At 36.0% G+C, this 12,841-nt stretch overlaps 7 protein-coding genes across 7 annotated transcripts; 6 read left to right on the top strand and 1 right to left on the bottom strand.

The window, feature by feature from the left end:
* Positions 1 to 341: 341 nt before the first annotated feature.
* On the top strand, positions 342 to 1,060 carry B0P05DRAFT_565165 (uncharacterized protein). The gene has a single exon (XM_051580921.1). It carries the CDS (start codon positions 376 to 378, stop codon positions 988 to 990), a length of 615 nt encoding a protein of 204 aa, XP_051429342.1. The 5' UTR covers positions 342 to 375; the 3' UTR covers positions 991 to 1,060.
* Positions 1,061 to 3,130: 2,070 nt separating this feature from the next.
* Positions 3,131 to 4,045, top strand: B0P05DRAFT_345814 (uncharacterized protein). The gene has a single exon (XM_051573593.1). The coding sequence runs from the start codon at positions 3,166 to 3,168 to the stop codon at positions 3,784 to 3,786; it is 621 nt and encodes a 206-aa protein (XP_051429341.1). The 5' UTR covers positions 3,131 to 3,165; the 3' UTR covers positions 3,787 to 4,045.
* On the top strand, positions 4,046 to 4,751 carry B0P05DRAFT_345815 (uncharacterized protein). The gene is made up of 2 exons (XM_051573594.1): positions 4,046 to 4,266; positions 4,313 to 4,751. The coding sequence occupies exon 2, from the start codon at positions 4,351 to 4,353 to the stop codon at positions 4,687 to 4,689; it is 339 nt and encodes a 112-aa protein (XP_051429340.1). The 5' UTR covers positions 4,046 to 4,266; positions 4,313 to 4,350; the 3' UTR covers positions 4,690 to 4,751.
* Positions 4,752 to 4,899: 148 nt separating this feature from the next.
* Positions 4,900 to 6,218, top strand: B0P05DRAFT_481347 (kinase-like domain-containing protein; the record flags this gene model as incomplete). Its single annotated transcript, XM_051575174.1, has 6 exons — positions 4,900 to 5,130; positions 5,185 to 5,472; positions 5,519 to 5,615; positions 5,666 to 5,797; positions 5,842 to 6,033; positions 6,073 to 6,218. Coding segments are annotated over 6 exons (1,086 nt in total), but the record flags the coding sequence as incomplete, so codon positions are not given.
* A 1,280-nt stretch (positions 6,219 to 7,498) lies between these two features.
* Positions 7,499 to 8,013, bottom strand: B0P05DRAFT_481300 (uncharacterized protein; the record flags this gene model as incomplete). Its single annotated transcript, XM_051575171.1, has 4 exons — positions 7,499 to 7,677; positions 7,720 to 7,760; positions 7,815 to 7,863; positions 7,911 to 8,013. 4 exons carry the CDS (start codon positions 8,011 to 8,013, stop codon positions 7,499 to 7,501), a joined length of 372 nt encoding a protein of 123 aa, XP_051429338.1.
* A 443-nt stretch (positions 8,014 to 8,456) lies between these two features.
* Positions 8,457 to 8,779, top strand: B0P05DRAFT_447114 (uncharacterized protein; the record flags this gene model as incomplete). Its single annotated transcript, XM_051573824.1, has 2 exons — positions 8,457 to 8,577; positions 8,625 to 8,779. Coding segments are annotated over 2 exons (276 nt in total), but the record flags the coding sequence as incomplete, so codon positions are not given.
* Positions 8,780 to 9,373: 594 nt separating this feature from the next.
* On the top strand, positions 9,374 to 9,789 carry B0P05DRAFT_500675 (uncharacterized protein; the record flags this gene model as incomplete). The annotated part of the gene is made up of 1 exon (XM_051575439.1): positions 9,374 to 9,789. A coding segment is annotated over exon 1 (273 nt), but the record flags the coding sequence as incomplete, so codon positions are not given.
* Positions 9,790 to 12,841: the final 3,052 nt, after the last annotated feature.

Raw genomic sequence — 12,841 nt, 5'->3', positions numbered from 1 at the left:
ACAATAACATTTTGATATAAAAAGTAAGGAGTAATTGAACAATTGTATCTCGTGCCAATTATTCCTATTCTTTCAACACTACACATGTAACAGACTGAAAACTCAGCTTTGATGTTCCTCCACGCGAGAGCTGTGATTTAATTGTTATATGTCAATTTCAACAAAAAAAAAAAAAAAAAAAAAAAGGAGGCTAAAATAAAGGAAATGATTCTTTGATGACAAAAAAAAGAGGCCCGTGAAAAAAAAAAAAAAAAAAAAAAAAGTGCACCGGGAAGTTAAAATTTTTTTGGTATATAAATAGGAAACTTTTTCATCCTTTTCTTTCTTCTCTTCATCATGGTTGAACTGTCACTTCAAAAGAAAAAGAAAAGACCAATGCCACTCATTGGCTTATTTCAACACAGAAACACAAAAGAAGAATACCCAATGGAGCCACTAGGGTCCGGGTTAATTTCACCCATCATGACAAGCTCCATCATTCGACAGAATAATGATAACAATGCGCCTCAAAGGACATGTTCTTCCTCGGCTCTTCATAAGCAGACAGTGCGTCGTAGCACAAATGCTTCAGCACCAACTCTGGTTACACATCGACAAGGTTCGGAACATCATTACTTATATCATCATGATCCACTGTCTTCTCCTCCTGTGTCTCCTCCTCCTTTGTCTCCTACCAATCTTTCTTTTGCCACAATAACAAGGCCTTCGCTAAAATTACTTTCACCTACTTATCAACCTGCTTCCTCACTATCTAGTGCAGATAGTGATAGTGACGATGATGAACCATTAGGACACTTGCTTACGCCTCGGCTCAGACAAATAAACCAAAAAGCATGTTCATTACTAAGCGATGTAAGCGAAGAAGGCGATGATGATTTAGTGCCTATTGCTCGGCTATCAATTTCCCGCTCAAGCGTCTATCATTTGTCGGCTGCTGAAAAATACAAGGCCAAAGTGAAAGCTAAATTACGCATGACAGACAAACACTAAACTGTAATATTTTTTATTTATGTCCTACAATACTTTACAAACTATGTTTATTAAAATGACTTTTTTTTTTCTTCTAATGAAAATTAAAAATTTGTACGCTTTACTTATTAACGAATCCCACAAGTATCTTGAAAAATACCACTCTGCACAAATACACAATGTTCTCTTGACTGGATTGTTTATTGCTTTAATAGTGAAACCAGTATTATTGTTTATTCAAATGAGGTAAATCCCTGAATGAGTCAGTATGGCATCATCAATTGGGACCCATATGTGCAGTACTTGCCAAGCTGTATGCTTCCTTGGCTTGAGAAGGAGATAGCTACAGCCGAGAGAGAGAGTGTGTCTCTCGATTTCTTTCTTTTTGTTTTGCCTATAAGCATGGCCTTTGATTTGTAGCACCTGTGTTAACTTACTCTTTTATAGGGCTTCAATCAATAGTATAAAGATCATCCAGTCATTTATATTGAGAGGCAGTAGACCAGATACGTTATGAAAAGCATCAGCCAGAAAATAACAAATGCAGCTCTTGACTACTACAAAATAGAAGCGATCCTCTATCATAATTTATTCTGTCTAGTAAAGTTCTCTTGAACCTTGATACATCAAGATAGATCAATGTGTATTCAAATGATGTATAGGCTGCATGAATGATCACAAACGGAATAGATTACATCAAGATATGAGCGACGTTCTGCTTGTATCAAAGGAGGTTTACTGTTATTCCTATCTTGTTTGTTCTGAAATTGCATTGATATCTTGGACATCAAAAATCTTTCCCAGTATTGGTCAATTGCCGAATCTTTTTAACAAGTAAAATCAAGTCGTAGTGTTTTACCAAGAACCAATGCCAATCATATCATACCACTGAAATTAGTCCAGGCAGTTCAAGTTTCTTTGATACCATCAATCTAAGGGGGAAAAAAATATCATTCGTATAAATTAGACTTTTTTTTTTTTCGGAAAATTAGATGAAACCATTTTAACCACGGCTTGATATAATTTTGTGCCTTGGTCCTGATTTTGCATAATGTCGCCATTTTTTCAATAAGCTTCAAAATACGTCATTTTGTATTTTACATCATTTCTTCTCTGTTTAGGCTAAAAAGCTTGTCACTGATGAAAAAAAAAAAAATCTGATTAAACTCTGTCGTTCCAGAACATTTTTTTTAATCAGCACGTGCTAGCAAACAAAATAGGCATGAGATGTTATCTTTTCTCTTTCTAAACAGTTAGTAGAAAAAATATGATGTTACAAAAGCGTTTTAATCAAGATTCATGCGCGATTTGATCTTTGTACTGCATTTCGTTTCTGTTTTATTAAATTTTGTGACATGTATGCAAATGAAAACTCCTTTATTAAAAATGCCTTTGCTTTCTTTACTCGTATGATTATCAAGAAAAAAAAAGAGAAGAGAAATATAAGGAGAAAGCATACTTTTTTAAAAAAAAAAGTTGTGAAGGAAAGAAAGAGTAAAAAAAATAGGATTTCCTTTATTCTTCTAAATCAGGAATGAAGCATGGATAGAAGTATCTATTTTTTTTTCTTATATGAATCATAATGAAAAATAATGCAACTGATTTATTGCCAAGATACCAAAGTGATTTGAGCCCTCCTAAACAAGACAATAGAGTTAAGTGGCTAAGGGTAGCTACATTCTCCTTTACATACTCAAAGGAGTTCAATCACTACAAAGTCTTTTTGTTACTGCAAGATTGAACTATATCCTCTCCTGCCTATTTTTGTCATTTGATTACAGACAACACTATTTTTTTAAAAGCCAATTTTTAGTGATACGAGCTTTTTTTTTTTTTTTTTTTTTTTTTTTTTTTACTTGAACAAGGTTGTGGTACCAGCTTGATTAGCTTTTTTTAAACAAAGAAATAGTTGTTGTTGAAACAAAAGGAGCTAAGTGTCATTGACAAAAAAAAATGACCAAGTATTTAATTAAATTCGTGTTGCTTAAATTCGAGGATTTGACCTCTCATTGACTCAAACAACATGTATAATACTTATCCTCGAGTGCCAAATTAAAGTTGCATAATGAAAAACATTTATATAAAATTAGGGAACATAATGTTACAAAAGAAAAAAAAAAGATTTTTTCCCTTTTTTCTCTTTTTCTTTTACTTCTTTCCCCATTCTTTGTAAATAATTTTTTTTTTAATATATACATGTATTCAATGGAAGAACCAACACAATTTCAAATGCTAATACGTCAAGTGGACGATGATTCACTTCAAACTATGTTACAACAAGAATATCAACAACTTATAATAGAACAGCAACATCTAGTGACGATGCTTAGTCAAAGAGCACGTATGTTTGAGACAGAAAATACAGAATTACGAGAAATTATTCATGAAAGTCAGAGACGGTACGAAAAAGCAGTAAGAGAAATGCAATTCTTTAAAAAGAAACATGATCGACTGGTCGAATCATATTACCAAGACGAAAGAACCTCACAATGGACAGAAGAAGGACAGAGAACAAGGCAGAGCTCAACAACATCAGGCAGTATTTATAGTTCGCTTTCGAGTAGTACCAATGAATCTCATGAAAAAAAATCTACCTTTTCTCGTCACTCAATTTATTCAACACCAGGTAGCGGTGCCTCCTCAGTCATTACACCTGTCAGATCTTCCATGTCTTCATCTACTTATGCTGGTAGTTCTATGATTCAACAGAGAAGAATAGACCCTCTTACTTTTGGTGGTTCTGATGCACTCTGGGATACTATCAGTAAAAGTGAAGGCGCAGATGTTACTGTTGAGAAAATCATAAGGTACATATAGAAGACTGTGGGAAAAGTAACTCAAACTTCTATTTAGTAACTTTCTTCGTCGAGGAGGATCACCTAATACTGCTAAACAATCATCTTCATCACACGCTGTCAAGTACGGATATGGTATGATTCATGCTCTCATTGTCACTAAAGCCCCTGGTTCACTGGACTTACTCCTACAACAAGGAGCAAACCCAAATACAATGAGCATGAGTCAAATAGATGAAGATAAAGTAAGTAAGAATGACAAGTATGATTTCTATACTGAATTTTTACTAGGTATCACCATGTTATTTAGCTGCTAGTGTCGGCTGGTTAGCAGGTCTACAAAAGTTGGTCCAAGCTGGTGGTGATCTTATTTCCGCACGCGGAGGTGGTAGCAAGAAAAAGACAGCACTTCATGTAGCAGCTGAGCAGGGTCACGCTGCTGTTGTAGAATATATTGTTAGTGTCACAGAGGGTGTACTCAACTTGGAAACTGACAGTTTAGGTAAGTCTATCTGTATATGTAGCATGTATTCTTATCCATTTGACAGGCGCAAATGTGTTGCACTATGCCTGTTTATCGGGTCACATGGATCTTGTGTCCTTTGTGATGAAAGCATGTCAAGTACCTGTTTCAGAGCCAGATTCTCGAGGCGAATTGCCATTACATTGGGCAGTAAGAAGCGGCAGGTTAGAAGTAGTGTCGTTGTTGGTTGAAAGGTACGGTTGTAAAATCAATACCTATGTACCCAAGAGAGTCAATACACCTTATGATATGGCTAAAGCGGCTGGTCACAAGAAATTAGCCGAATATATCAAGAACAAAGGTGGATTGACAACAAAGAAAATGGAAAAGAAAAGAGAAGAAGAATTGGCCAAAGATATACCAAGGCATTTAGAAAGTGCGCTTGCAATCAACGGCCTCTAATAATATAAATAAAGATCGGAGTACGGTTATGTTTTAGGAAAAAAAGCAGCATGTTTTTCTCGGGAATACAAATATGAACCAACCTGTTTTCTTTTTTTGTTTTTTTTTTTTCCTTTCTTCATACGCGTTTTATTTTCTATGGGATTTAACGCTGTTGCTGATCAGTTTAGGAAATGGAAGCGTAGTTCAAATGCTCGAGAATTGCCAATCATGCAACATGATTATCATGAACAAAGACCAACAAGAACAGAAGCATTTCCAACTATTCCGTCTACATCAACAAAGAAACCCCGAAAGGCACCAAAACAATACCATCCTAGCCCTGATACCTTTCTTCAAGGTATTGGAGACTATACGTTTATTCGACAAGTAGGTCAGGGCAAATTCAGTCGAGTCATGCTTTCCTATCATAGCTTGACAAAGAAACAAGTGGCAATCAAGGTAACCCTCCCCCTTTTAATGCGTACTTGTGAGTTATATAAAGACAAATGAAAGATTATAGATAAAAGACAACACGATTACAGAGTCATGTCAAGACTTGTTCGAGAAATATCACTCATGGAAGTGCTTGATCATCCAAACATTGTTCGATTATATGAAACATATGAGACAACAGAATCCATGTACCTAGTAATGGAATATGTGGATGGATTTAATTTAGATGAGTTTCTGCAACAACAAGGTGGTAGATTATCAGAAGATCAAGCAAGAATCATTTTTCGACAAATGGTAGCTGGCATGGATTATTGCCATTCTCGATGGGTAGTTCATCGAGATTTAAAAGTAAGATAAGAATTTGTGGAGAATGCAACTTATGTATGCGTTTTAGACACCTAATATCTTGTTAACCAAAGACCTTCAAGTAAAAATTGCTGATTTTGGACTAGGCAATCGATACGGTAGAAGAAGGTTGAAAACGATTTGTGGTAACAACAATTTCTTGTCCAACATCCAATTAAAATGCATATATGTTTAGGTTCTATGCTTTATTATAGTCCTGAAATTATTAACGGACAAGGATACACAGGGCCAGAAGTTGATTGCTGGTGCCTAGGAGTATCACTATATCGTATGACAGTGGGTGCAGAACCCTTTGCTAATGCAAATAGTAAGTAAATCAGAGAAAACATAACAAGAAGCTTATTATAATAGCTGTGGGAGACTTGCGAAAAGATGTAACAGCTGGCAATTTTGTTGTTCCACCTCAACTAAGTGCAGAATTGAGAAAAACTATCATAAAGTGCATGTCGATAGATAAAAGTAAACGAACTCGTGTTCACTTAGCGTTAAAAGGTGATCCCTGGCTTTTTGACAATGGACAGTTACCCGATATATTTAGCTATGGTGTACAAAACGCAATGGCGACTGTCATCAATGCCGAAGAAGATGACCTCACTCGCCGCAAAAAAGAAAAAGAAAGAATGAAATACCAGCACATCAAAGATATGGAAGAGGAGAAACGACACAAGAAATTCATCAGACGCACGATTGTGTGTCATCCTAAAAACCCCTCTATTTACTTTACAAGTGTTGTACCACATTCACCAAAACCTGAAGATATTTATACCAATAGCGAAGCACAACGACACTTATTGTTTCAAAAAGTCAATGAGCTGTCTCATCAAATACAGCTATCACCTGCACATAAAGCAGGCAACAAATCGCCTATTCGTCACTTGCTTCGTAAACTTAAGCAACCTGATCAAGGATTGATGAATTTGACATCCGCCGCAGCTTATTCAAACACATCGCAGCCTAATGTGAGTACACAACGAACGATGGTACGAAAAACAAGCTCCAATATGAGTCTGTCTCAGTTGTACCAACGTGTAGCAAAGGATCAAGTGCACTATTATACGTTTCAATTAGCACCCGAGACAGCGATGCGCTTGACGGGTGTTGGGGAATCTTCTGCTGCACTACGACAATCATCTCAGCAAGAAGATGAGACTGCCATGATGCTCATTATTCGAGGAATATGTGATATTATGGGCATCACTTATCACCGTGATAAACACGACCGTCTTGTCTGTGTGATGGCATTAAACGATTATATTGATGAAAAACCACGATCGTTTTACAAACTCAAGCGAAGAGATAGTAAGCTGGGTACATCCAATCAATCACTTGGCATGTATTTTTCAAATAACATAGGCGAACAAGAAGGTAGCCAAGCATCTTTTAGTAAAAGTAGTGCAGGCCTGTCGGATATGAACAGATCTTCTCATTTTGTGAATAGTAGCAGTAAGTTTAGCAAGTTTAAGCGTATGACAAGTCATGTCTTGTCTAGTATCTTTCCACACCATTCTTCCACTCTTGTTGTCCATGACAGCCGATCTGTTCGATACCCACCTTTTCCAAACATAAATGGTAGTAGTCGCTTTACCACAGCTACTACGGCTACTACAATAAATCAACGAGGTAATACAGGTTCCTCTGCCTCCACAGCCACAACAGAAGAAGAAGACGGACAAGAAAAAAATCTGGTGTGACTATCTTTGCCATTGAGATTATTTCACTCTCAAAAGAATTGGAGCATCGTCTGGTGGCTGTCAAATTGTCGAAGCTAGAAGGATCTTCAAAAGTATTTCGTATTGGCTGTGGTTGGATCACAGGCGTTATTGGGCAAAATATTACACCAGCAAAATTAAGTGATCAATTCCATACTTTGATGATACACAATAGTACTAACATCAATATACCCTCCTCCTCTTCCGGAAGACCCATATTAAACAAGACAAAATCAAACGCAACCTTACTCTCTACCTCCTCAAACATCATTTCTCAAAAAACATCCTAGTTCTTTATATTACTTTTCTTTTGATAATAAATCTGTTGGTCCATTGAGTAATGTTTCTTTTTTCAATTGATCGTTTTCATGGATAAGTGTTAATAAATGTGAATTGACTGGAAGTGATTCTCTTAATTGACGCATGCCTCTATCCATGCCGAGAATACCACCTAATGTTAAGCCTGTGAATGTACCTACTATTCAATTCTTAATATTTTTTCTTTAGTACTGTATCTTACAAATTGTAGGAATAGCCGTTTTTGGTTTGGCACTAGGGGACCTTGAGCGACCTATTGAAAGTCTTAGAATACATTCTACTTGTTTGTATATTTACTTACTCCAAAGACTAGCAGACATACCAAGTGCTGCAGCCCCGATCGTAGCTATAAGGTATGTCAATATTAACGCGTGCCTATCTATAAGTATATACCCATAGTCACAAAGTTGAATACGGCAGACCGTATGACGAGTCTTTCTTCGTCAGTGGGTTGATAGTTTACGAGTTCTTGCTTTATATTTTCTCTACTTATCATGACAAATAAACAAATCGAAAATAACCCCGCAGAGTTTTTTATTTTTTCTTTTTGCCTTAGCAGTCATTTTGCCCTATCATAATGTATCTCGAGATTTGAATTCATTGTTTCGCTAGTTGTTTACATACAGTACTTGATATAGAAGCCTACCAAGATAAAAAAAAAAACAAGAAAAGTCTATAAAGAGATGTTGATTTTCTCTTTTCTTTTCTTCGGTTATTAGTATGCACAAGTCTTTTCTTGTATGGGTATTTTTTTTAACGCTATTTCTATCATGCGCATGCCATGAAACAAATTGCATAAAATCAAAATCAATGACTTTGCCTGTCAAGACATTCACTGTGGTACCTACATCTACAGGCCTTAACGATCATAAGCAAATATTTTCAGATAGGTGTTTTTGTATTCAAGATGGAAAAAAATGTGATTGTAAACCATTTCCACAATTTGAGGCGCAAGTGGTTGCAGCAGCTTCTCTGTTAATCATCTTTGGTGCTGCTCTTATGTTGACTGGATTTATGCTTTTTCGAGTGACAATTATCTTGACAGGTGTATTATTAGGCAGTAAGATGGGTACAGAAAATCATAAAACACAGACTAAGATACATAAGGTGCGATTGCATGGATAGGCCTTCAGGTGAATGAACCAGCTACAAGTTATCCTAATACTTCTACTCTCTATCTTGGTGTCTGTATTGGTGTCGGCCTCGTCTTGGGTGCTTTTTTGATGATCTTTTATCGAATTGGCATGTATGTCCTCGTTGGTCTGGCTGGTATATTAATGACCATGTTTATTTGCTGTTGGAAAGACAATTTTGTGATACAAAACTTTGTTCATCGTAGTATACTCGCAGTGTCTCTCGTGATGCTGTTTATATTGGGGCTTGTGTTTATCGAGTTTATTACAGTCGTTTTATCGACTTCATTTATTGGTGCTTATGTTATGATATTAGGTGTGGATTTGTTGGTCCGTACTGGATTCTTTATTGGACTTGAGACATTGTTGGACTTTAATGCAGAACGAAATCGGTCAAGCAGATACCATTTAAATCAATTTATGGTAAAACGATTTATACCAGGTGAATATCATCCTGACTGGAAGGGTCAGTGTATGATGGGTGGTGTTGTTGCTCTGTGTATTGTATCTGTTCTTTGGCAAGGATGGTTCAATAGAGGCAATCGATTCGGTCTGAATGTAATTCGAAATTCAAATGATACAATAAGTAAAATCAAGTAACCATGCACTGAATACGTTCGATTAGTAAATGATTCATAATTGTGAAGTTGTGATAGCTGATTTAAGAAAGAGAAATAAAAAAAGAAAAGAATAAATACTTTGAGACTTGTTATGAGGTCTATTGTAGGTAATAAGAGTTAGAAGGATATAAACATTGACATGTCAATATATATGTGTTTACTATGTGATAGAGTGTGCAACTTCAATTGGTCATTTTTGTGAGCTTTTATTTGGTCGTTACTGAGACGTTTTTTTTTACTTTTACCATGAGCCATAACATGAACGCTCTCTTTTTCCATGAAGACGGTACTGGTGGCGTTTTTGACGAGCAAGTTCAGGAAGCACCGAGTTACGTCGAGGATAAATCATTTCGCTTGAAAAAATTGACAGATCTTCGAAAGTATATCAAAAGCCAAGAAGTTCAGGTTGAAACAAGATCTCCAGCCGACACTGAGATGAAAGAGGCTGAGCCTAAGAAGGAAAGAGATTTGCAATATAATGTTTATACGTTCAAAGATCGCAAGCGTTATTTTTATTTTTTAAGGGAAAGACTCATGAAACCAAAGCAAGCAGCCATAGCAGCCAATGTCAATTACGACACTGCTCGCAAGTGGAAACAAACATATGAGGATGATCCTGAGAGAAATATCCTAGTTAAAAAAACCAATAAAACCATTTATAGAATAGTCAGCCAACTAAATGAAGCCCGTAAGTCTCATTTAATCAATTTTTTGACGAAGATTCTATGGCAATTCAAGACGCTGTAGAGGACTTGACTGTGAAGTTTGCGGACTTGGATATAAAAAAGTTAAGGGTAGCCGAGTTTATGAAAGAAGAATGTAATCTTTCTATCAAAGTAGTTTCTAGACATTTCATCGAAAAAACGGGCTGTTTGGATAAAGGAGTGGTTAGAGAAGGGCATGGTCTACTTTCAGAATTGTGTGTTTATAGATGAGTCAGGATTTGACATCAATATGACCCATGGAAGAGCTTGTTCAACACGTGATGAACCAGCTATCGTAGAAACACCCACAGGAAGGGCTACATCTCATATAGTGTTGGGAGCTATTTCTTCCGTAGGCGTGGTAAATGTATCCATGAGAGAGCCCAGTAACCTAAAAAGAAAAGTGGTCGGAGCAACCAAGCGTAAGGCACCTGGTGATAAATTATCAGTACCTAACGGAACTACTGGTTCTCATTATATGCATTTCATTATCGACACAATGGATATCATGGACATGTTTCCAAGTATGCATGGATCTCACATTGTTATGGATAACGCTCCTATACACGTTCCTACTTTGATTAGTCTTTTAATCGAAAGCCGTGGTTATATTCCGGTTTATCTTCCTCCTTATTCGCCAGAACTTAACCCTATCGAAGACTTTTGGTCTATTGTTAAGTCCAAAGTTAGGCGTCATGCATTGAGAGACACAGAAACTCTGACCAAAAGAATAGTTGAGGCTTGTGAAGAAGTTCTTCTCCAACATCTTCAAAATTATATTCAACATCCTGTAAATTTATTTCATAAGTGCTTAAAGAAGCTATCTAACTCCAATTTATTGCTCACTGAATAGAAGACGTTATTGATTTATTTCAGAAAGTGATCAATTGAAATTTAAAAAGCGACCAATTTTTTCAGTAAAGTGACCAATTGACGGTGGAAACACTGGATTGTACATTAGTGCTGTATGTATTTCTATTAACAGAAATGATAGCTGTTTATCTATTACGAGAGATTCTTTAGTTCATGTTTTTAGTATGTAAATGAATTGGGATACATTTTATTATGTAATTGAAGACTTATGCTACGTCAGATCATTACATTATCCCTACCCAGGTATTGACTGATACCGACAAGCTTATTTAGGATCTTTTACTATTTTTGTTTTGATCTGCATTGTTGCTTGTCGATCTTTTTCGTGAATATTAATCTAATTGTTTTTTTTTAATCATTTATGTTCTGTTGCGAACATATATAAATTCACTGCAGCGCATGCGGTGGAGGAAACCTTCCAATTTCGAGTGAAGATTTGGCCAAGATATTCCAATTCTGAGCGCATATATTGAAAGATTTCTTCCATCGCTTGCGCTGTGATGAATGAAGACCCGTATACACATTCGAAAGAAAGCAGACTTCTAGTTATAACAGATATCCCAGAGAGAAACCAATCCAAGCAAAAGCAGGAATCATCCATTTCATCTTTAGTGAAAGTATTTTCTTCTTCCCAAACAAAATCTCTAATAGCCTGATTGCCTTCAATTCTATTACCGTTCTCGTATTGACAAAATGAGTTGTACAGAATGTTGTCGTACTTATCTCCTTGTTCGTACGCCTTTGAGAATTCTTGTTTGATGAAAGGAATGACACATAAAAGCAATTCAAACGGAGCATCAATGTAGCATGAATGGCTTCTGTTGTCGTTTAATTTCAAATGCGAGAAGTCCACAATGCTGGCAGAATGCACATCAAATGCAAAAACACTTAGGTTGTCAGCAATTCGTATCTCATCTTCAACATAGTCGTCTAAATCAGACAGGTCTGAACCGCTACAACAGCAATAGGAGTAGCTTCGAAAATTGATGATAAACAGCCCTCAGGGTTTTTGTTTTTCAAACCATAAAGGCGTGACATAACACTATCTGTAGCTTGTCCACCTTTGAGAAGGCTCTCTAGCAGAGTAAGGTCAACTTGCTCTTTTGTTTTATCCTTTTTCTCTGGTAGACTTGCAAAGGCTTCCTCTGCAATTGTATCAAATAGAAGACTTTTCTCTTTCAAGATACCTAAAAAAGGGTCCTTTTCTTTAATGGAGTATTTCTCAAGTTCTTCATCATCTCTAGAAACAGCAGTCGTTTCCATCTTTTTCTTTTGATTTTCTATTCTAATATTCTTAAAATAATTCTCTCATTTTTTTTTTTTTTTTTTTTTTTTTTTTGTTCAATTGAGAGTTATTTTCATCAAAAAATATTGGAATATTATCGGAAGGACGGTTGTCACTTTCTTTATAATAATTGACAATTTTCTTGCCATAGTAAGGCTTGACCACGCTCAAAAAGGCCAACAATCGATGTGTTTTCATTTTTTTGCTATCTGAAGTAGTTGTTTAATAGCAAAAGAAATAGTATTCCTTCCACTCATAGTGCTATAAAGCATAATGTGGAATAGCTCGACAGAATTTGATGTTCTTGTTTGATGAGTTGCTTCTAGAAATTATTGAGGATTTTAGTCACCAGTTAAGCCAACGAGTATAATTGAAAAACTGCTCAAGGAGACACTTTACAGTTTTTACGAGTGTTGATTCAATGTTAATTGTGCGTAGGTGATATACCAGATCAAGAAAATTAGCTTTTAAGCCGAGAGAAACAATCGAATGGTTTGATACTATTCTTTGGACACTTTGGATAAAATGCATGTAACAACCTTTCAAATGACTCAAGGCATCCTCGACTTATTCATCAGTTTCACTAACATCTGTAGTATTATGATAATAGCAGCCAAACGCATGAATAAACTCGAGTCGTTATGCAGCAGAAAAATTCATTATCATGCACAAAGACTGATGCTTATTTAGTTTGATTTGTTGGAACGAT

Source organism: Gilbertella persicaria (assembly GCF_025201335.1).
Source record: "Gilbertella persicaria strain CBS 190.32 chromosome Unknown B0P05scaffold_79, whole genome shotgun sequence".
NCBI lineage: Eukaryota > Fungi > Mucoromycota > Mucoromycetes > Mucorales > Choanephoraceae > Gilbertella > Gilbertella persicaria.
The sequence above is the reverse complement of the archived record's forward strand: the minus strand, read 5'-3'. Positions and strand labels throughout refer to the sequence as shown.